We start from the raw sequence: 22518 nt of genomic DNA, 5'->3' as shown, positions 1-22518 counted from the left end.
CTCTCTCCCAGGCCTTCAAAGGGCGCTCAGGGGCCGTGGGGCTCGAGCTTCGGCTTGCAACCCAGGGGTCCCGCTGTCACCTGCCGGCCGCGGGGCCTCCGGCACGCGCTGGCCCTCAGCTCTCCAACCGCGCCCCAGGAGCAGGTGCCGGGACTACTTGTGGCTTCTTAGTCAAGCGCTGCCGCCAGGCACTAGCGCGGAGCGGCCACATGGAGAGCGGCGGTGGGATTCCCCCGGCCGGGGCGCTCGGGGCGGCGGCCGAGTCCCCACAGTGCCCGCTGCCGTCCGGGGGCGAGGGCGCGGCGGGGCTGGCGGGGCAAGGGGAGCCCGATGCGTCGGCCGAGAGCGCTGGGGGTGAGGGCGGGCCGCGGCGGGCTCTGCGGGCAGTATACGTGTGCAGCGAGAGCCCTCAGGGCGGCGCGGCCGGCGGCCCCGAGGTGGGGGCGCGACAGTGCCTGCTGCGGGCCTGCGAGGCTGAGGGCGCCCACCTCACCTCTGTGCCCTTCGGAGAGCTCGACTTCGGAGAAACGGCTGTGCTCGACGCCTTCTATGACGCAGGTGAGGCAGGTGCCCTCTTCACCTCCACCCCACTCCTGCCTGCACCGGTTCCGCACCATCCTAGCACCCTCTGTCTCTTTCGACAAAGGCACTGCCTGGCATTTGGGGGAGGGGACAGTGGGCAGCATTATACCCTTTTACAGATAGTAAAACAGAGACCACAGTCATTTACACCTGTTTATTATGCTCCAGTCTCCTTCAACATCAGATGACTCAAGAAACAGCCTATAACCCAGACGATGCTGAGCCCCTCTCCCCACCAGTTATCCAACTTTTACTTTTTCACTCCTGCATGTGCCTTACAGCAGTGGGTCCCCACACTGACTACACGTTAGATTCACCTGGGGAGCTTCTAAAACTCCCGATGCCCAGACTGTATCCCAGACCCATGCCTTCAGCATCCCAGGCCTCCGATTGTTTAATGCTTCCCAAGTGACTCCATTCTCAGCCAAGGGTGGGAATTGGTGTGTTACACTTGTGTGTGTGTGTGTGTGTGTGTGTGTGTGTGTGTGTGTGTGCTTCTTAGAAATGTCCCATTGTTCTTTTGCACACTTTATTCCCTGTCCCCAACACACATTGATGGTGGGGCTGTGCTCTACCACCAGTGTGACAGATTTTATCCCATAATGCACAAGCATTCAGAGATCAGGGTTTTCCTTCGTTGCAGGAATGGAGCTCTAGGTCTCTAAGTTCATTGTAATATGTGTTGTCATAAAACTCAGCCTTAAAATCAATACCTTTGGTTGACAAGAGTTTCCCCAGGTGTGGAGTGGACTGTTGTTTGGCTCTTTTCCTTACCACCCCTTTCGGGTCTATGTGACAGGCCTCTGCCACTTTGGGTGACGTTCATAAGTATTGTTTTCGAGACTGTGATTACCTGGGAGTCCTTGTACCTTGGTTTCTCCACTGGTCAAAAGAGTAACAGTGCCTACCCTAAACCTGGAAGCATATGGGAAGGTAAACCAAGAGTTTCTTTGACACACCTGTCACACCATCCTGAAGTAGTAAGCCAGGTTTATCACCATTCATCCTTTGTCCAAGGTACACTGATCTGTTTTCTGCAGAGCAAATCCTCACCAGCTGGAAGGGGGGTGGGGTGTCAGGCTTGTTCAAACAAGTCGTAGCTGAGCTGGTAGAAAACAGTCTTGACATTTCTGACCACTCTTTAAAACAACATCTTTTTAAAAAGTTGTTCAGGAGCCCACTTCACCTGGAACCCCTTGACCACTCGGTTTTCTCGTTCTCCATTGAAATTGGAGTTGGAACAAATGCTTCTTTGAACAATTCAATGTCCCTTTTGCCATTAGGCCGAACTGTAGCCTCCTGCCTGCTGGTGCCAGCTCTGAAAAATTGATATGCTGTGGCTTTGCATCTCTGGGGTGGTGTGGTATGTGTGCGTAACAGGCCGTCATCTCCTATCAGGACCTTCCTTCTGGTTGGGTGTGAAGGTTCAGTCAGAAATCTTGGGCTTTCAGAGGTATGCAACAGGCACTTCACCTGTTCTTGCTCTGGGTCCAGATTGCCCAGAATTTTTTATTGCACCATGTACCTCCTCTAGTTGACCTTTGCCTGGTCTTGAATAGATCATTTCTCAGTATATCATTTTAACTAAGGTTCTTTTCATAGGTTTGATAAAGGCTATACACATCTCCAATAAGAGGGTTTATGGAGTAAACAGACAATACCCCCTCCCCACCACCTGTTTTGACTTCCTGATCTCTACCACTCAGTTTTTTTTTTGCATTGCCACCCAAAAGATACCAGTCTGTCACTTCGGCTTCTTTGTAAAAGTTCTAAAACCACTCTGTCCAGTATGGTAGCCACAAGTGGCTATTTACATTTAAGCTAGTTAAAATGCGATCAAATAAAGCTAGTTCCCTATTTGCACTAGCTACATTTCAAGTGCTCAACAGGCACAGTGAAGAGAGCATTCTCCTCATCACAGGAGGTCCCATTGGACAGTGGTGTTCTAGCAAAATGCTTGTGGGAGAGGGGAACTATTGACCTGCCCAAGTGTGTTTTAGGGAGGATCATATGACAGATGTGAAACTTAAGCACTTCCTATCTCGTGTTCTCATAACAAGTCACGGCTGGGGTGGGCTGTGCCTTCCATCTCTGTGTGAAGGTTTATGTGGTCCTGTGTGGGTCTAACTCGGAGAGTACATGTCACGGGTGCCTGGATGATTTGATGGGCTGTGGCAGAGCCCCAGGCAGGCCTTCACCCTAAGCAAGAAAAGTGGAAGCTGTTGTGAAAGAAAACTGCCATGGGCCATGAAGGGGGAGAGCAGCTCATTGGCTTTTTTTTTTAAATTGTGGTAAAATATACATAACATAAAATTTGCCATTTTAACCATTTGAAGCGTGTATTTCACTGGCATTAACTACATTTGCACTGTCATGCAATCATCACCTATGTCCATCTCCAGAATGTTTTCATTATCCCAAACAGAAACTCTGCACCCCTTAACAATACCTTGCCATTCCTCCCTGCCCCCCAGCCCCTGGTAACCACCGTTCGGCTTTCTGTCTATATGAATTTGCCTGTTCTAGATACTTCATGTAAGTAGAATCATACAGTATTTGTCTTTTTGTGTCTGGTTTATTTCACTTAGCATAATGTCTCAAAGTTTCATCCGTGTCGTAGCAGGTGTCAGGATGCCCTTTTTAAGGCTAAATGATACTCCATTGTATGCATATGCCATTATGTTAATCCATGCAGCTGTCCATGGGCATTTGGGTTGTTTCCATCTTCAGGTTATTGTGAATAATTCTGTAGTGACCATGGGTGTACAAATATCTGTTGGAGTCTCTGCTTTCACTTTTTGGGGTATATACTCAGATGTGGAATTGCTGGGTCATATGGTAATTTAATTTTTTGAGGGATGTCTCATTCACTTTTAGCAGAGGCGGTGGCCATCTCTGCGTGCCTTTGGCCCATAGAAGTGCCAGCTGTTATTTTATTGTTTTTTAGCATCCATCATCCATCTTCAAAGATGAGAATCTTGAATTCGGTCGAACTATCAGATTCAAGTGAGGATCAATCACTCGGTTACTTCCAGTATTTGGAGAATAAAACATGTCTTTTTTTTCCTAGAAGAACCCCCTTCTTCTGGATATGCCTTGACTCCTTTTGTTGAAGTGCCCGTTTCTCCACTTGAACAGAATCCATAGTCACGGCTTCAGCTAACTTTGTGTGTGGAGTGTGTTTACACAGAGCAGTCTCCTCTCCCTGTTCACGTGTGTGCTCTGTCTCCCTCCTGCGGGTTCTCAGTGCCTGTGAACCTGTCTAAGACCGAGACATCCTGCAGGAAGGAAACCTGTCTAACTCTGTCTCATGCTTTCCCAAAACACTTGACCATGGAAGCTCTATTCTCCTTGGATGCGATAATTGAATACACTTAACGTGTTATCAATTCTTAAACTGAGATCTGGTCCAGTAGAATACAATACATTTATCTCCTGGAAGTGTACCATATTATTGATGTAGGTTTACTCTCCATTTAGTCTGCTGGTTAGTTAATGACCGATCTAAGGGCCTCCACTTATATGCTATTTGCAGCCTTCTTGCCTTAGCTATTAACTACTCAAATGTCAAGAATAGCCCCTTTGATCGAACCCTGTCCCTAACTGCCCTGGGGTGTAAGTTATCTTCCCCTCCCTGCAGTGACTGGTTCTGCCTAACTTCCCTACTCTCTGAACCACATTTGAATGCTCCTTTCCTCACTTAGAGGCCCGACTTCTGAACTTTGTCTTCAGTTATGCTCACAGCGATTTGAAAAGTTGTGAGGTATTGCCACCTACAACAGGAAATCCTCACATTTCTGAACATTGATAAAAAGACCCAAACCAGAGCTTCAGTCTCCAGATGAGTTGTTTGGCTTTGTGCTATCCTGACGATACCCCTTTTCTGGCTGGCTTGTACCAGACTCACTTGGAGGATACAAAGTGTGGCAGAGATAGCTGGGTGACCAGGAGATTCATACTCCTAATTATTGCTGAGAAGCGAGAACTACATTTTTTTTTTTTTTTAGCACCCTTGGAGTTTAGATGGGACGGATAACTCGTTCTGGCCAATGAAATGCAAGTACAAGGGATGTCTGTCACTTCTGGGCCAAGGTGTTGGTGTATCTAGTAGACCTTCCCATACTCTCTTGTCCCTTTCCATGGTCTCCATGGGAACCTTGGAGGCTCAGTGTAGAAGATGGCAGTGGCATAAGAAGGCAGGTGCCCGGGTCCCTGGGCCACTCTTTGGAGGATAGCTGTTGGAGCAGGAACATCCACTTTGGACTTTGCATAAGCAAGAGGGAAGATTTGATTTAGTTAGGCTACTAAGATGGGGTTGTTGTAATGGTAAGAGAGTGCAACTTGGGTTATGAAAATCTAGCCCAACTGCCAGAATAGTGTCTCCTAGGCCATGACTTCCTAAGAGAAAGTTAGGCCATGTAGCATCTCATGTAGTGGATCGTCAGTGTTCATCACATATGCTAATCATGGGGCTCCACACACTGCTGCTGTGGACCAAGAAAATAGAATTGAGATGCTTGGACCATCGGGTTAATATCAGCAATGGGAGGAGACATTTTAGCTTCTTTCCTGGTTTCACTGGTTTTGGAAGCCAGGTCATTTTTTTCCTTTTGTGTTAAATGATACTTTAGTGATTCTGTTAGTTTTATCCAACAGTAACATTGGGCTTTCTGCAAAAGTAGGATATGTTATGGTTTAAAATAAGACCAGCTCTATCTAGTTCCATGTGCTGCCCTTTACGTGGGTTATGTCTAGCTTCTGCATCTATGATATTATTTGAGGATTCTTTTTTTTTTTTTTTTTAAAGATTTTTATTGGGGAAGGGGAAGGACTTTATTGGGGAACAGTGTGTACTTCCAGGACTTTTTCCAAGTCAAGTTGTTGTCCTTTCAGTCTTAGTTGTGCAGGGTGCAGCTCGGCTCCAGGTCCAGTTGCCATTGTTAGTTGCAGGGGGCACAGCCCACCATCCCTTGCGGGAGTCGAGGAATCGAACCAGCAACCTTGTGGTTGAAAGCTCGGGAGCTCAGCGGCAGCTCAGCTCAAGATGCCATATTCAATCTTAGTTGCAGGGGGTGGAACCCACCATCCCATGTGGGAGTCGAGGAATCGAACTGGCAACCTTGTGGTTGAGAGCCCACTGGCCCATGTGGGAATCGAACCGGCAGCCTTCGGAGTTAGGAGCATGGAGCTCTAACCACCTGAGCCACCGGGCCGGCCTTGAGGATTCTTTATTAACTTGATGTGCTGTATGGCAATGCCACCAAGCATCCATATATTCTATGCCATTTCCTAATTTCCCTTGCAGTTAGCTTGTACCCTTGTGACTAGTGTGGGCCAATGAAATGTGAGCGTCACCAACAAGTGTCACTTTAAAAACAACTGAGGAAGTTAGACAGTTTGCCACCTCTCTCTCTCATTGCCTCTGTGATGGCAAACATGAAGGTCATTTGTTCAAGATGGCAGTTAAGCCACTGAAATTTTGGTGATTTGTCTGTTGCGGCAGCAGAGCCTAGCTTTTCCTGACTAATATAGCCTGCCAGGAATTCTTCTAGAAATGAATGACTGCATCTCTCAGCTAGCTTTACTGGGCTTAATTCACAGGTGCATCGGCTCCCACTCAAGAAAGAGCCTTAAGGATGCCTTAAGAATTATAATTTGGTGCATACCCTTTCCTCATTATTCTGGAAAATGCATAAAGTTCAAAGGAAGATGATTGTGGGACATGTGCGTTTGGTGGTTGTGTAATGTACATTTTACTTGACATCTATACATGGTCAGGAGACTGGCCAAATCTATTTCCAGCAGAATATAAGGGCAGTAGTTAGATACTGCCTTCTCTTATATAAGTAAACATTAATGAGTGAAATCATCAGCCTAGCAGTTCCAGTGAGAACCCAGGAGTCAGTCTTGATTCCACCCCTCCCCCATTGCCAAATCCAGTCTGTCACTTCCAAAATGGTTCTCAAATCTGCTTCACGTCTCTCTAGGTGCCCCTGCTACCGTCTTGGTCTGAGCATTATCTTCTGTCATCCAGGTTACTCCCAACAGCTTTTTGACTGGTATCTCAAGGTTGGGTCACTCTTGGTAGGTTCCAATATATATCATCTGCTTAGAAGCCACTGTATCCTGCCACCCTCTGCCACCTTACAATCTTTCTCTGTTCAAAACCTGTTCAGCCTTCAATGTCAGCTCTTCAAGGCCACTTTCACAGACTCCTCCCCCTCTCTCTGTCAGTGTCATGCACACTGAGGTTTGCTTTGCTAGCAAGTAACACAATTGTGATTTCAATAATTATTGATTTAATGATTGATCTGCCAGACTGTGAACTCTTCAATGGCAAGGAATCAGATGGAATTTTCTTTGCTACTCTTTGAGTGATTCCTAGGAATATCTATCCAGCTCCTTCTTAGAATAACTCTCAGTGGACACAGATAACACTTAGTTTCTCCTGTTGAGATGAAGCAAAATTTGTTTGTTACCCTCAATAGGAAATCAGAATGTGGTGTTCTGTAGAAACCACGTGGAAAATGGTGACCAGGCATGGACATAGTGTGATTGTGATTTTATTAAGGAATAAGATACAGCCTAATGACACTTTTCTGGGTCTGGAGCTTTTTCCTCAGAGGTGTATATCTAATAGAAGAGACTAGAACTCACACTGGACACACAGGAATGGAAACAGTGGTTTGAATTGTGTGCTGGTTCTTTTTGTTTGTCTACATTTTTGATAATGTATATTTTCTATAATGTGATTTTGTTTTAAACAAGTGCAGTGGGAGATTAAAGATGCAGTTGTAACTCAGAAGGCTTCACCGTCTCGCTCTGCTGGAGACAGTGGCTTGGTGTGCTCAGGCCCAGGCAACAGTGACTTTATTCCCAGGGGCCAGACCACACGGGCCCCTGGATGGGCCTCAGCGGTCCTCTGTTGGACCTGGCTGCTGGCTTGCCCCTGAGGGCCCCTCCCTGAGCCTCCCTTGTTTCAAGCTGGTGTAACTGCTACTGACTCATCACTGAGCCTGGAACTTTCCTCAACTCTCAGTCATGTGGGCTGACTGATGAAAGAAGCATTGCACTTGCAGCATTTAATGGTGGCATTGCTGTTTAGGTCTCGAGTGCATTTTAGGGTTGATAGGGTAGATCTTTGTGCGCTGGCCTGCTACTACGTTATTAGCAGTGTGTTACATATCTGTTACTGGGGCAAAATGTGTTTTCAGTTCCCAGCAGTCGACTTACAAATATATATTTGGAATACAAGCCATAAGTTATTTTTTAAAGCCTTCTATGTACCAGGTTTTGAGATAGGCGCTGTTTAAATCCTGGTCAAATAATATAGGTGGGGGAGGACTGAACTTCTGCAAAGCAAGCTGGAAAACTTTTGTTTCCCAATACCTTGCACAGGTTTTGAGCGATTGGGTGTGATGGGGTGTGGCAAAAACGCCTGCAGTCCTTGGGGTGTGGTTGGCTGTGGCAAGGTGCAGTGCAGGAAGGAGTTGAGCCATGGACCTTGGCAGGAAGCAGAGTTCACTCAGGAATCGGGGTCTGTGGGAAGGCAGCCCGGGGGCCCGGCAGAATTGGACACGGGGTGGAGGGGAGAGAGAAGGTGGAGATAAACAGGAGCATTAGATGTAAATGATTTTTTCCTCATTTTTTTTTTTATTATGGAAAACTTCAAGCATGTGCATTACCCACCGCCAACTATTATTATTAACAATCTGCCACATTTATTTCTTCTTAACCTCTACCCACTCACCACCCCATACTTGATTACACTTTTAAACATTTTAATGTAAAATTTGTACACTGAAATGCACAAATCTTAGCTGTACAACATGGAGGAATGCCTAAATCCGTGTAACTAAACCCACCGCATTAAAATTTCCATCTGTCCAGAAAGTTCCCTCATGTCCCCTCCCACTCATTCCCCTCTCCACTCTCATTGCTGGCCCCAGGCAATAACAGATAGGCTGTCACTACAGATTAGATGTGCCTTTTCTAGAATTTTGTATACATGGACTCATACAGTGAGTACCCCAGTGTCTGGCTTCCTTTGAGCAGCGTGTTTTGGAGATTGATCCATATTGTTGCATGTGCCAGTGGTTTGTTCCTTTTTAACGCTACGTGCTATTCCATTGCACGCATATACTTGTTGGTTTAGCCATTCTGTTGAAGGGCTTTTGGATCGTTCTCAGTCGGGGGCGATTACAAATAAAGCTGCTGTGAACATTTGTATGTAGGTCTTTTGGGGGCAAATATTTTCATTCCTCGTGGGTAAATACATAGGAGTGGAATGGTTGGATTGAAGGGTAGATATATGTTACACTATATAAGAAACTTGCAAACATTTTCCCAAAGCGGTTCCACCATTTTACAGTCTTAGCACTGATGTGCAAGGGTTCTCTTGGCTTTCCGTCCTCCCCAACATTTTGTATTATTGAGCTTTTCAATTTTGGCCTTGTGAGTGGGTGGTGTAGTGCTTTCTCATTCTGGTTTTAATTCACCTTTCTCTGATGATTAATGATGCTGAGCACCTTTGCATGTGCTTTTTGGCCAGGCGGATATCTTCCTTTGTAAGGTGTCTGTTCAAGCTATTTATCCATGTAATTGGATTGTCATCTTATTATTGAATTCAAAAAGTTCAAGTGCTTTGTCAGAAGTCTGTTTTGTGTACATTTGCTCCCAGACTGTGGCTTGCTCATTCATCTGCTTACTGGTGACTTTTGATGAGCAGAAAGTTTTCATTTTGATGAAGTCAAATTTAGGATACTGTTCTCTTAAGGTACCTTTTGTGTCTTCTCTAACAGACCTTTGGCTACTTCCAGGCTGTGGTTGTACACATAATTTTCTGTGTTCTTCTAAAAGCTTTCTAGTTTTAGCTATTATATGGAGGTCTGTGATTCATCTCAAATTAAGTTGGACACAGGTGACTTTTGATAAACCAAGCCTGACACCTTGCCTGAAACATCTGGGAGCCGGGACTTACCACAGGATGATTCCTCCAGTCACTTTGAGTCTATTTGGCAGGACCACAGCTGCCTCTCTTTCATCTCACCATCCAGGAAAGTATAGGAAATGCCAGTTATTCTTTAAGAAAATTGCCTTTCTGCCTTCTGGAGTAAAAACTGCCAAAACAGATCCATAATGAAATTTTACCAACATGTGTCCCATCATTACATCCCACTGCTCCTGGTGATATAAGAGGCAGAAGGGAATTGGAAAAGAGGAAAGAACACTGGCTTTGTGGATCAGGTTTCAATTTCTGCCCTGTCATTTATTGGCTGTGTGACTTTCGATAACTTACTTAGCATCTCTGAACCTCATTTTTAAAATCTCTAGGTAGAGATTCAAGCACAGTGCCCTGAACTTAGGAAGTGCTCAATAAATGTCAGTCTGTGTGCCTTTGTCTTCCTCTTGTTCCCACCAGTAAACAGACTAGAACCTCAGTATGGAAGGAAATGTGCTTTGTGAAATAGTAGACTCGGAGCTCAAATCCTTTGGACAGTCATTGTATAGCAGGGTCCCATTATACTCCTGAAATTGGTAAATAAAACTTTTCCAAAGTTTTGAGCTTGGAGATTTCATCCTAACTCCATTCCTGGTCCTGTGCTGAAGAATGGAGGGAAGAAAAAGGCACAAAACCCTGCTTTGCTATGCTCTTTATTTTTTCTTTGTGTTAAGGTATAGTATATATACAGAAAAGGGTCCAGTCTTAACCGTACTGCTCTGTGAGTTTTCACAAACTGTATTCACTATGTTGCCCAGCATTTGGCTCAAAAGAGTGAATGCCAGCAGCACCCCAGAGTGTGATCACTTCCGTTTTCCAGCCTGCCCAAGAGTAACACCTGTCCTGATTTCTCATCAACATGGATTAGTTTTGCCTGTTTCTGTACTTTCTATAAATGGAATAAAACAGTTTGTACCTTTTAGTTTCTGGCTCCTTTCATTCACCATTGTATTTGTGGGATTTCTCTGTATTGTTAATATAGCAATACTTTGTTCATTTTCATTTCCATTTAGTATTTCATTGTAAGAATATACTACAATTTGTTTTCTATTAAACACCTCAGTAGTTTCCAGTTTGAGACTATTATGAACAGCGCTGCTGCTAAAATTTTCTAGTGCTTGTAGGTTTTTTTCTCTTTGTAAAACAGCTTTATTAAGATGTGATTCATCCATTGAAAGTGTGCAGTTCCGTGGTGTGTAGTATGTCCACAGAGTTGTGCCTCCATCATCACAATCTGATTTCAGGCCACCTTTATTACCCCTAAAAGAACCCTGGACCCGTTAGCAGTCATTTTCTACTCCAGCTCTTGACACAGGCACCCGTTACTTTATTTCTGTCTCTAGATTTGCTTATTCATATCAATGGAATCATATAATATGTGGTTTTTTGCAACTGGCTTCTTTCCCTTAACATGTTTTCAAGGTTCATCCATGTTGTGTCACATATCAATACTTCATTCCTTTTTTATAGCTGTGTAGTATTCTGTTGTGTGGCTATACTACATTGCGTTTGTTTGTCCATGCATCAGCTGATAAACATTGGGATTGTTTCCACTTTTGGCTATTGTGACTAATGCTACAAGTTTTTGTGTGGACATATGTTTGCATTTCTCTTGGGTACCTACCTAGGAGTGGGATTTCTGGATTGTATGGTAACTCTATATTTAACCTCCTTGAAAAGTGGTTTTATTGTGATAAAAAAAAAACACATAATGTAAAATTTACTGTCTTAACCATTTCTAAGTATACAGTTCAGTGGTATTAAGTACATTCACATTGTTCCGCAGCCGATCTCCAGAATTTTTCATCTGTAAAACTGAAACTCTGTACCCATTAAACACTAACTCCCCATTCTCCCTGCCCACACCGCTCCTGGCAACCACTGTTCTACTTTCTGTTTCTATGAATCTGACTACCCTAGATACCTCATGTAAGTGGAATCATACAGTATTTGTGTTTTTGTGTGTGTGTCTGGCTTTTTTAGTTTAGCATAATGTCCTCAAGGTTCATCCATGTTGTAGTAGTATGTGTCAGAATTTCCTTCCTTTTTAAGGTTGAATATTTCATCACATGGATAGACCACATTTTGTTGATCCAGTCATCCATTAATGGGCACTTGGGTTGCCTTGGGTCCACCTTATATTTAACCTTTCAGGAACTGCTCTCCAAAAAAGTGTTTTCCAAAGCAGCTGCACCATTTTGCATTCTCACCAGCAATGTATGAGAGTTTCAATTTCACCACGTCCTCACCAACACTTGTTATTATCTGTATTTTTTTATTATAGTCATCTTACTGGATTTGAAGTGGTATCTCATTGTGGTTTTGATTGTATTTCTCTGATGACTAAGGACGTTGAATGGCTTTTCATGTGCTTATTGACTGTATATCCTCTTTGCAGAAATGTCTATTCAAATCCATTGCCCATTTTTTTTACTTGGGTTATTTGTCATCTTACTATTGAGTTGTAAGATTTTTTTATGTATTCTGGAGACAAATCCCTTGTCAGATATATGATTTACAAATGTTTCCTCCCATTCTGTGGTCTATCTTTAACTTTCTTGATGCTGTTCTTTAACACAAAAGTTTTTAATTTTGATAAACACAATTTATCTATTTTTATCTTTTATCTCATCTATGCTGTTTCCCCTAAATTTTTTTAGTTTCTTATTTATCCTTACAGTGTTTCTTTCTATCAGTTGTCAGCAAGCTGCAACCTGCAAGCTGGCTGCCTTTATTTTGTAAATAAAGTTTTATTGGACCACATCCATCAATCTATGGCCACATTCAGGCTGCAATGGCAGAGATTGTGTGGCCCACAAAGCCAAAAATATTTACAGTCTGGCCCTGACCAGAAAAAGTTTGACCACTTCTTCTATATAAATATAAGCAATATGAATAAACATTCTTATTCTCCCTATCTTATTCAGAATGTACCGGACCAAATACACTGTTCTGCACCTTTTTTTCCATTAACAGTTTAGCCTGGACACATTTCCAAATCAGAATATGGGAATCTTCCTTATTTATTTATTTTTTTATCACTGGACAATACTTCATTGGGTGGACGTATCATTGCTTATTTTACCAATCTCCTTCTTTTTTTAAGTGTGTTTTCCCAGGACCCATCAGCTCCAAATCAAGTAGTTGTTTCAATCTAGTTGTGGAGGGCGCAGCTCACAGTGGCCCATGTGGGGATCCAACAGGCAAACTTGTTGTTAAGAGCAGCGCGTTCTAACCAACTGAGCCACCCGTCCGCCCTGTACATGTGCGTTTAATACATGTATAGTTGTATTTATGATTAGGTACCCTACAGTGGCATTTGTGTGTTAAAGAAAAAATGTACCAGCCATTCATTTTGGTAGATAGTGTCCGAGTCCTGTGTATGGATTATACCATTTTGCACATTGTCTTTCTTTGCAGCCTCACTCACAAAACAGACTGCCAGTCTTTTGGACTCTTGTTAATCTAATAGTTGGGTATTGGTATCTCAATTAGTTTTAGTTTGTATTTCTCTTATTCTGAGTGAAGTTGGGTGTTTCTCATTTTTTCTAAGAACTATCTATTCATGATACTTCCTCCCCCCCCTCCTTTTTCTTCTTTTTGGTTTATGGGTCTTTGTGTGAGGGTCCTGATTTCTAGGAGATCTTTCTGTATTTTGGCCTAAACCCCTTGTCATTTTTCTATCTGTTGTTCAGATTGGATAATTTCTATTGAACTGTCTTTAAGTTCACTGACCCCTTTGTTTTCTCCATTCTTCTTGTGAGCCCATCTAGTCAGTTTTTTATTTTGGTTATTATATTTTTCAGTCCTAAAATTTCTACTTGGTTCTTCACTTTAATGTAATTGTTGACACTCTCTATTTTTCCTAGTCTTTTCAGGAGTGTTTGCCCTTCTTGGACAATTTTTATAATAACTCTTCTAAAGTCATTGTCAGATAATTCTTTTTTAAACATTTTTTTATTAGTCTTAGGTGTACAAAACATGGTTAAATGTAATAGTTAAACATTTATCATTTATAACCCTCACACAGTGATAACCCCCCTCCCTACATCTACTATCCCTCTGACATCGCACAGAGCCATTACATTTCCACTGTCTCTATTCCTAATGCTGTACTCCGCTTCATATATATATAAATTATAGTTGACATTCATTATTGTTCAGCTTCAGCTTCAGGTGTACAGTGCAGTGATCAGGCATCTACATCTTCTCTGAAGTGGTCTCCCTAATGAGACAAGTGTCCATCGGATACCCTACAAAATCTTTACAACATTATTGATTACATTCTCCAAACTGTCTTTCATATCCCCAAGGCAATCTTGTGGTTACCAATTGTGCTTTCTAATCCCCTCACCTTTTCCCTTATCCCCAACCCACCTCCCATCTAGCAACCCTCAGTTTTTCCTCTATGTCTCTGAGACTGTTTCTGATTAGTTCGTTCATTTATTCTATTCTTTAGATTCCACATATAAGTGAGATCATATGGCATTTGTCTTTCTCTGTCTGCCTTATTTCACTTAGCATAATGTTCTCTAGGTCCATCCACGTTGTTGCAAATGGTAAGATTTCATTCTTCTTTATGGCTGCGTAATACTCCATTGTATAAATGTACCACAGTTTCTTAATCCAGTCGTCTACCAACGGGCATTTCGGTTGTTTCCGTGTCTTGGCTATTGTGTATAGTGCTGCAATAAACATAGGGGTGCATAAAGTTTTTCGAATTAGAGTTTTGGATTTCTCCGGATAGATACCTAAGAGTGGAATTGCTGGGTCATAAGGTAGTTCCATTTTCAGATATTTGAGATATCGCCATACTGTTTTCCATAGTGGCCGTAACAATCTGCATTCCCACCAGCAGTGCAGAGGGTTCCCTTTTCTCCACGTCCACGCCAGCACTTGTTGTTTGTTGATGTATTGATGATAGCCATTCTGACCAAGGTGAGGTGATATCTCATTGTGGTTTTTATTTGCATTTCTCTAATGATTAGTGAGGTTGAGCATTTTTTCATATGTCTATTTGCCATCTGTATGTCCTCTTTAGAAAAATCTCTCTTCATGTGCTCTGCCCATTTTTCAATTGGGTTGTTTGTTTTTTTGGAGTTGAGTTGAGTGAGTTTTTTATAAATTTGGGATATTAACCCCTTATCGGATATGTCATTGACAAATATCTTCTCCCATTCAGTAGGATCCCTTTTTATTTTATTGATGGTTTCCTTTGCTGTGAAAACACTTTTTAGTTTGATGTAAGATGTAATCCCACCTGTTTATTTTTTCTCTTACTTCCCTTGCGCGAGGGGATATATCAGTAAAAATCTTACTCCGGGTAATGTCTGTAACTTTCTTTCTATATTTTCTTCTAGGAGTTTTATGTTTTCCAATCTTACATTTAAGTCTCTAATCCATTTTGAATTTATTGTCAGATAATTCTGATGTCTGTTTCATCTTGTCATTGGAGCCCATTGATTGTCTTTTCCTGTGTGAGTTGAAACTTTCCCAGTTCTTTAAATACCAAGTAATTTGGGATTGTATCCTGAACATTTTGAATAGTATGAAATTCTGGGCCTGATATATATGCTGTGAGTCTTGATATTTTTGCTTTAGCCGGCAGTTGGCCTAGGTGGTTCAGGCTGCCAAGTTCCGTTTCAGTTGTGGTGTCAGTTCTGATTTCAAAGCCTTTTCAGTGCTGTTTGCCTTTGTACTTTCCGATTTACTGGGACTCCCCTTTTCAGGTCTATGGCCAGAAAGCTGGGGCGTTAATTATCCCACTCTGCCTCACACTTCCCACAACTGTGCCCATGTCTGAGGCCAGGAGTCCAGAGAGAGAAAGAAAAAAGCGACAGATTCACCATGCCCTCTCCTTGGGACCACAGCTCCTCCAATTAAAGCAAAAGATTCCCACTCTTTCAGAGTTCCACATACCTGACTGTCTCTGCTGTCGTCTCTGTGGGATTGCAGGGGACGAGAACAGAGAAAAGGAAAAAGAAGTGGAGAATTTCCCTCCCTCTCTCTGAGTATTAGGAGGCCCCTTACTGCTCTCTGAGCCAGAACTGGAGGCTTCCCCTGGTGCTCCTGAGGTCCATACCCCACACTCACTTCCGGGTTTCAGGCTGCCTTTAGTCCAACCTGGGTACTTGGAAATCTGCTTGTCTTCTCCCATCGACTTGCCGCCACTTGCTTTTCATACTCCTAAAATAGCTATTCCATCCATTCTGTTTAGGTTTTATAGCTGCATTCAGGGAGAGGCAGGGTGAAATGTATTTATTCCATCTTACTTGGAACCAGAACTCAAACTTGTACCATTAAATTTTGAGAAGTTTTGTCATGCGGTAACTAGAATATAATAAAATATCTCTGCATCTTTGCTCAAGCTTACCAATGAGCAACCACATGATTTCACTCATATGTGAGATGCAAAACTGAAAGCAACAAAGGAACAAGACAAACAAACAAAGAAACAAAACTCATAGACACAGACAACAGTTTAGGGGTTGCCAGAGGTTAAGGGGGGAGGGGGAAGGGAGAAGAGGGTAAACAGGGTCTAATATATGATTACAGGAGAACTGACTCTGGGTGGTGAGCATACAATGCAATATGTAGATGATGTATTATAGAAGTGTACACTTGAAAGCTATATAATTTTACTAATCATTGTCACCCCAATAATTGATAAAAATAAAATAAAATTATATGATCAATATAAAAAAGTTTTAAAAAGTGTCCTCAAGGCCAGCTGCATTATATCAGGCCAGTTCTATCCTTAGAAGATGGTCTGTACGACTGTTAGGGTTGGGAGCAAAAGAGGTAGAATAAATGGAACAAAAGGAAATGAAAGCGTTTGATATCATAAAAGTGCTTGATAGGCCTCCAGTGTATCCCTCCACATATCTTGGTTGTGAGCTGGGAGCAAAGACTATTTTCATGTTTAGAATGACCATTGGATTGTTATTGGATCTCACAAGACTAAAGTTTCAAGACCTGTTGGATGGGTTCATTAAAAATGTGTTCTCTGTCCTGAAAATGTGCATCCTATACCCAAAATACTTCACCTTGCTAAGGAATTTTTGTAAAGCCTGTGGCTGGTAAGGCATGCTTGACGCAAATCATAAACTCTGTGCATTCATTCTCAAAGGGCCACCCAAGAAAAAGGAAATTGGTACATGGGAAAAAAGAAAAGGAAATGAGAAGGGGTAAGGACAAAGAAAAATGGCCCCATATCCAGCAATGATTCACCATCATCATCACCATATGATCTCAGCTCCTCACAAGCTGTGGGGACCACCACCACTCAGGAAGCTTAGAGCACGGAATGGATGAAATCCGCAGTTATGCAAAAGTACTGGCACTTAGTGATGGTCGTGAAGGAGCCGTTAATTTTGTTAAGAAAAAGAAAGAGGGTTTCATTGTTGCAGTAGATATAAAAGCCATGTAAAAACTCTTGTGTTGACTGACAGTTATTTTAATGAGACAATTAGAGACCAAATTTAGAAAGGTAGGGGCCATTTCCTACAATTTTCACTAGTAACAGAAGAGATCAGTGGTGCCCTCTTCGGAGTTTGCAGTGTGAGATAGCAGGACATCAAGCCTGCTCATCCCTAAAACTGCACACATCTTGAAGGCTACGTATGACAGACCTTTTTAGAAGAAGAGAACATCAGCAGGTCAGAAAAGTCTTCTAAGAAATATGTCTCAAAAAATTTTGCCGGAGAGTCATGTCAAAGCAGATTCCTTTATAAAAGGGTTGAAGGAAGCTGAAGAACCTTCCGGTGACGAAGATGAAAATATTGAAGTGGTGTATTCAGAGGCTGCCAGGGAGCCCAGAGTTGGAATTGGGGAGTGTGACATCACAATGCTGACAGTGATATTGATACCATTTAAAGTAATGGATGCACCCTAGCTTGCAGTAAAATGCTGCACTTTTTCTTTTTTTCTTTTTGCCTCGTTAGCTGGAAAAGCAACATATACCCTCAAAAGCTAAAATGACTTAACTCATGCTCTTTATATGAAGCCCAATGAGTCTGCTCATGTCAATGAGAAAACATAGTTTGCTTATATGTGGCATGTTTGCGAAAACGGGTAGTGGACATATCTCGATCATGCTTACAAAGTTATAAAAATGATATATGTTTTGGTCATTCTTACAAAGAAGATATTGGGAAACAAAATATAGGGGACCAGAGAGAGGCTCCTGATGTCTCAATTCTCCCCCTTCCAGCTGAAACTTGATACTCAAAGCAACTCGTATCCCGCCAGTGTGGCCCATGGTAAGGATTTGTGGACCTCCTGACACTGAATTGGTAGTGTCTCTTCCTTATGAGATTGGAAAATTGGATTTAAATGACACTTCACAACATTCTTTTCATTGACTTGCCCTCAAGTATGTTGAAAATGAGCAGCAGTGGATAAAGTAAGATCTAAATTATGGTTAGAGTTGGTAGAGGTGCCTTGTATCTGGTAAATCGGGGCGCTGTTGTTTTTAGGTACCTTTTAGATGGCCAATGTTGCCACAAGTCCATTCAAATGTTTTTTTAATGTCTTTAGCAGGAAAATTATTCTAAAATCTAGTTCTTTTCATTTAGACACAACCAATCTTACTTATATTAATTATTTCTTTTTTTCTTCCAGGGTTGGGATAGATTTATAGATAACCTAAGATATGTTTAAGACTGGCATGAGCCAGTACAATCACAGAATTACTACATGGCAAATCATTTGCCATTGTATCATTTCATTGACTAATGTTTTGCTTTAGAAATCAGGTACTATGAAACCACAGTAGAAAATTACAGTTTTATTTATTATAAAACATTTCACAAAAATAATGTTCAAGATACAGTGTTCAAAGGTTTTAATGAACTAAAATCCAATGCATTGTTCATCTTTCTTATTTCATATTGGTATGTAGTGAGATAATTTTACTTGATTCTTAAATTGTTAGAAGGGCACTTTGACTTTAAATTCAGACATTTTTTTGCTAAGAGTAGATTTTAACAGGAGCCTTGGCATTTTGTAGTCCCTGATGTGGTATCACTTTTAAGGTCTGTTAAACCAAGATAGGTAGAGGGGATGTGTGGTCCTTGGTCAAAGAGAATGGTTTATCCTACGCAGGCTGTCAGTAGAAACTGGAAGGTAATGGTTGCTGGGAGCACAGGGTACATTTGTAAATGAAAATCTGATTTTTATCTCTTTCTTTATATCTGTGATCTGTTTGCCTAAGATTCAACTTAATAAATAAACTGTTTGCCCCAGGTGGCTCGATTTCAGAGAGTGAGTCAGGAAAGTAGTAAGCCTCAGATGGGCACTGGGGAGCACAGGGCTTGGCTGGGTTCTAGCTTGTTGTGCCCTAGCTGTGTGACCTTAGCTGAATCTGTTACCCAATTTGAGCTTCATTTCCCCACCTGCAAAGTGGAGCCAATACTTACCCTGCCTGCCTCACAGGGTGGTTCTGAAATTCAACCAAGATGTCTGTGGAAATGTTTTGTAAATGGCAAAGTAAGCAACCATTGTGATGATTAAAGCTTTTAGGTAATTTGTGGTCTCTTTAGTAAAACCAAAAAACGAACAAAAAAATAATCCCTCGATTCCTCATATATAATAAAATTTCCAATCTGGTGTTTTATCATATTTAGCATTTATGGAATCTGCTAAATTAGTATCTTAGAAGTTCTAAAAATAAGCTAGTTGAATATTGTGGTGATGTAAATCCTCAAAGTAAACTCGGTATACTGGCCTGAGTGACAAATGTCAGGCAAAAATGTCAACTTTGGGTTTGAGATAATTTTCGTATTGAACATGAATTCCTCAGAATTTTTTTTAAGTAGCAATATCAACTTGTCCTGTGTTAATCAGGCACTGGAAAGTCTATCCCAACCCTTGGAGGAGGTGGTGAAACCAGTGTACAGATCCTAGCACAGAACATTCAGAAGGCAGTGGAAAGAAGGAGCTGGTGTCACCAGATGAAAACTTAATCTCCTAGGTGATATACTACACCAGGTTGCAGGTTTCCTACAAAAATGGCCTGTATAACTTGGAGGCTGCTGTCCTTCACCCCTGCCTACACCCCTCCTCACCCCTCCCCTTTGTCTCCCTCCCTTTGCTTCCTTTCTTTATTAACTAATTATAATAGTTCCCGGGGCTGTGGAATTAGCATCTATGTTGCCACTTCTTAATAGCATCACTAGGAAACACATCCTTTTTAATTTGAGTAGGTAATAGAGTCCAGGGAACAATCACATAGAAAGAATGTCTAATTTATTCGGCTGCAGTGTGATTTTTGACTCCAAGCAAATGTCTGTGGGGAACAGTTATCCATTAGAGATAAATTAACCAGGATGGATTGTAAAGTGGTTCCTCAGCATATACATTTGTCCTTTCTTGAGCAATAACCTCTAAAGGGTGAATGTGGGTGTGTTAGTCTCCTGTTTAAAACCCTGCATGATTATTTTTTGGAAAAAAAATTAGGTAAAACATCGACACTATGGTTATTTATTTTTCCTTGAGTTCTCACCTTTTAGTGACATACACTGAAGTATTTGGCGATGAAATGATGTGATATCTAGGATTTGCTTCAAAATAATGTGGAAGGGGGTAGTGTGGATGGCAATAGAGATGAAACACGGCTGGCTGTGAGTTGATCATTGTTGAGGGAGGTGAGGGGGTGTGGGGGTTTTATTATACTGCTCTGTGTACTTTTATGTATCAGGTGTGATCAAGAGATATGGTGAATGTTTAAATAAAAAAAATTTATTACAGTAAAGACACATTGCCATTAATCCCCCTCAAAATACTCCCCCTCGCTTTGAACACACTTATCCCATCGTTCTTGCCACTTTCTGAAGCAGTTCTGGAAGTCCTCTTTCGTGAGTGTCTTTAGTTGCACTGTCATGGCTGCCTCGATGTCCTGACTCATGTTGACTTTGGGGAAGAGCTAGAAGTCACACGATGTCAGATCCGGTGAATAAGGTGGATGAGGACACACCGTAATGTTTTTATTTGAGAGAAATTGCTGTACCAGAAGTGATGTGTGACATGGAGCCTTTCCCTGTTGTGATCACAAAATACGGTGAGTACTGCTGCCAAGTGCCATCCAACGGAAAGGCAGGGATCTTCAATAAGAGAAGTGGCGCGTCGAACCTTAGTAACAGTGTGTGACAAGTTTTAGCTTGTTTGGTGCAGTCAGTCAGGTGTGAGCTATAGTTGAGAGAAGGTGTGTTTTAAAGTGTGCCGTAAATCATCCTCCATCGTGACAATGCTCCATGTCACACATCGCTTCTGGTACTGCAATTTCTGTCAAATAAAAACATTACGGTGTGTCCTCACCCACCTTATTCACTGGATCTGACATTGTGTGACTTCTGGCTCTTCCCCAAAATCAACATGATTCAGGACATCAAGGCAGCCACGACAGTGCAACTAAAGACACTCACGAAAGAGGACTTCCAGAACTGCTTCAGAAAGTGGCAAGAACGATGGGATACATGTTCAAAGTGAGGGCGAGTATTTTGAGGGGGATTAATGGCAATGTGTCTTTTACTGTAATACATGTTTTTCATTTAAACATTCACTGTATTGTTTGATCACACCTAGTATATTTATAATTTTACATAATAAAAAGTAAAAAAAAAAAAAACCCACAAGAAAACAACACTGCCATAGGTTTCCCATTGCTTCAAGGTAGAGTCCAGCCCTCTTAACATGGCCTTCAGACCTTGTCACTGCCTGGCACCTGCTAAGGCTTGCAGGTTCATTTTCTCAGGTGTTCTGGTCCCATGAAATTATTTGCCGTTGTTCTAACACCTACACCTCATCTTACCTCTGACCCTTTGCACTTGCTGTCTTCTCTTTTCTTCCCTTTCCAACGCTCCATCCTCACCCTGATAAGCCTGCCTTACTGTTAGGAACCTTCAGGTCCCAGACAACATCGCTTCCTCCAGGCTTTCCCTGACCCGCCTCTGCCTGAGTGTGGGTTAGGTAGCCTCCCAAGGGTGCCTCTGTCATTGTTTCCCTCACTTTAGCCCTCCTTACCACAATTCTAACCACTCCTTCCTTCCTGTCATCCTTGCTATATTATATGCTTTTTTGAGGAAAGGGATTATGCTTCCTTCGCACTTCTATCGCTGGTACTTAGCACAATGCCTGGCATGTAGTAGGCAATCCATAAACGAGAGAATGAAGGGCTTGACCTCAGTGCCCCCAGAGCCTCTGTGCAGAGCCAGCTGTGCCTGGTGCTGGTGTGACTTCTGTCTGCTGCCTTGTTTTTTCACACCCCTGTTCACCTCACCTCCATTCTGTTTCATTGGGATTTTCAGTGACTCCCTAATGAGTCGTAGTAGCGCAAGCATGTTTGGACTTCACTTTCCAAAATCTCTGCACGTGGTAGGGAGGGTCCAATCAAACTGGGAGCTTTTATACTCTCTCGAAAATGACAAGTTTTGAAATGGTTCCCAATGCTGCTAGGCATATTTAAGCATACTCCTTATTGGTGTGATATGTTGCTCCCCTGTTTTGAATGGGTCTCTCTAGGAAACATTTCCAAGGGCATTTGATCTACATTGTCAAGTTGATGGTGGACATGTGAGCCAGGAGTATGGCACAGGAATGTTCGTTACAGCAGTTTGAAGCAGGAAAGAAAGAAAAAGGAACAAAATGTCTAGACAGGATGGATAGAGGAATTGCTATCTAGTCAGCATATAACTGAATGTTATGCCAAAGTGGAAATGCATGAACTAGAGCTAGACAAAAAATTGGTGGTATTACACCAAAGACAGCACATTGAAAAATACGTACATGTGATACTATTTATATAAAGTTGAGAGATGTGCAAAAGTAAACAATATACGGTTTAGGAATACATACATTGTAATATATACATCTTCATGCAGAGAACTGGTAAATACAGAGATCAGGACAGAGGTATTCTCTGGTCAGGAGGGAGGAGG

General features: G+C 42.2%; 1 protein-coding gene across 1 annotated transcript in view; it reads left to right on the top strand.

Annotated features, from left to right (window-relative positions):
• Positions 1-22518, top strand: part of MAP3K15 (mitogen-activated protein kinase kinase kinase 15) — a 119410-nt gene continuing 96892 nt past the window's right edge. Inside the window, exon 1 of the mRNA XM_088795091.1 lies at positions 1-558. Coding sequence (XP_088651217.1) covers positions 210-558 — 349 coding nt within the window. The 5' untranslated portion in view covers positions 1-209. The remainder of the gene's footprint in view (positions 559-22518) is intronic.

This window comes from Rhinolophus sinicus, chromosome 18, assembly GCF_057876585.1.
Source record: "Rhinolophus sinicus isolate RSI-liver-muscle chromosome 18, RSI-T2T, whole genome shotgun sequence".
Taxonomy (NCBI): domain Eukaryota; kingdom Metazoa; phylum Chordata; class Mammalia; order Chiroptera; family Rhinolophidae; genus Rhinolophus; species Rhinolophus sinicus.
Note: the sequence above shows the minus strand (reverse complement) of the source record. Positions and strands in the feature narration are given on the sequence as shown.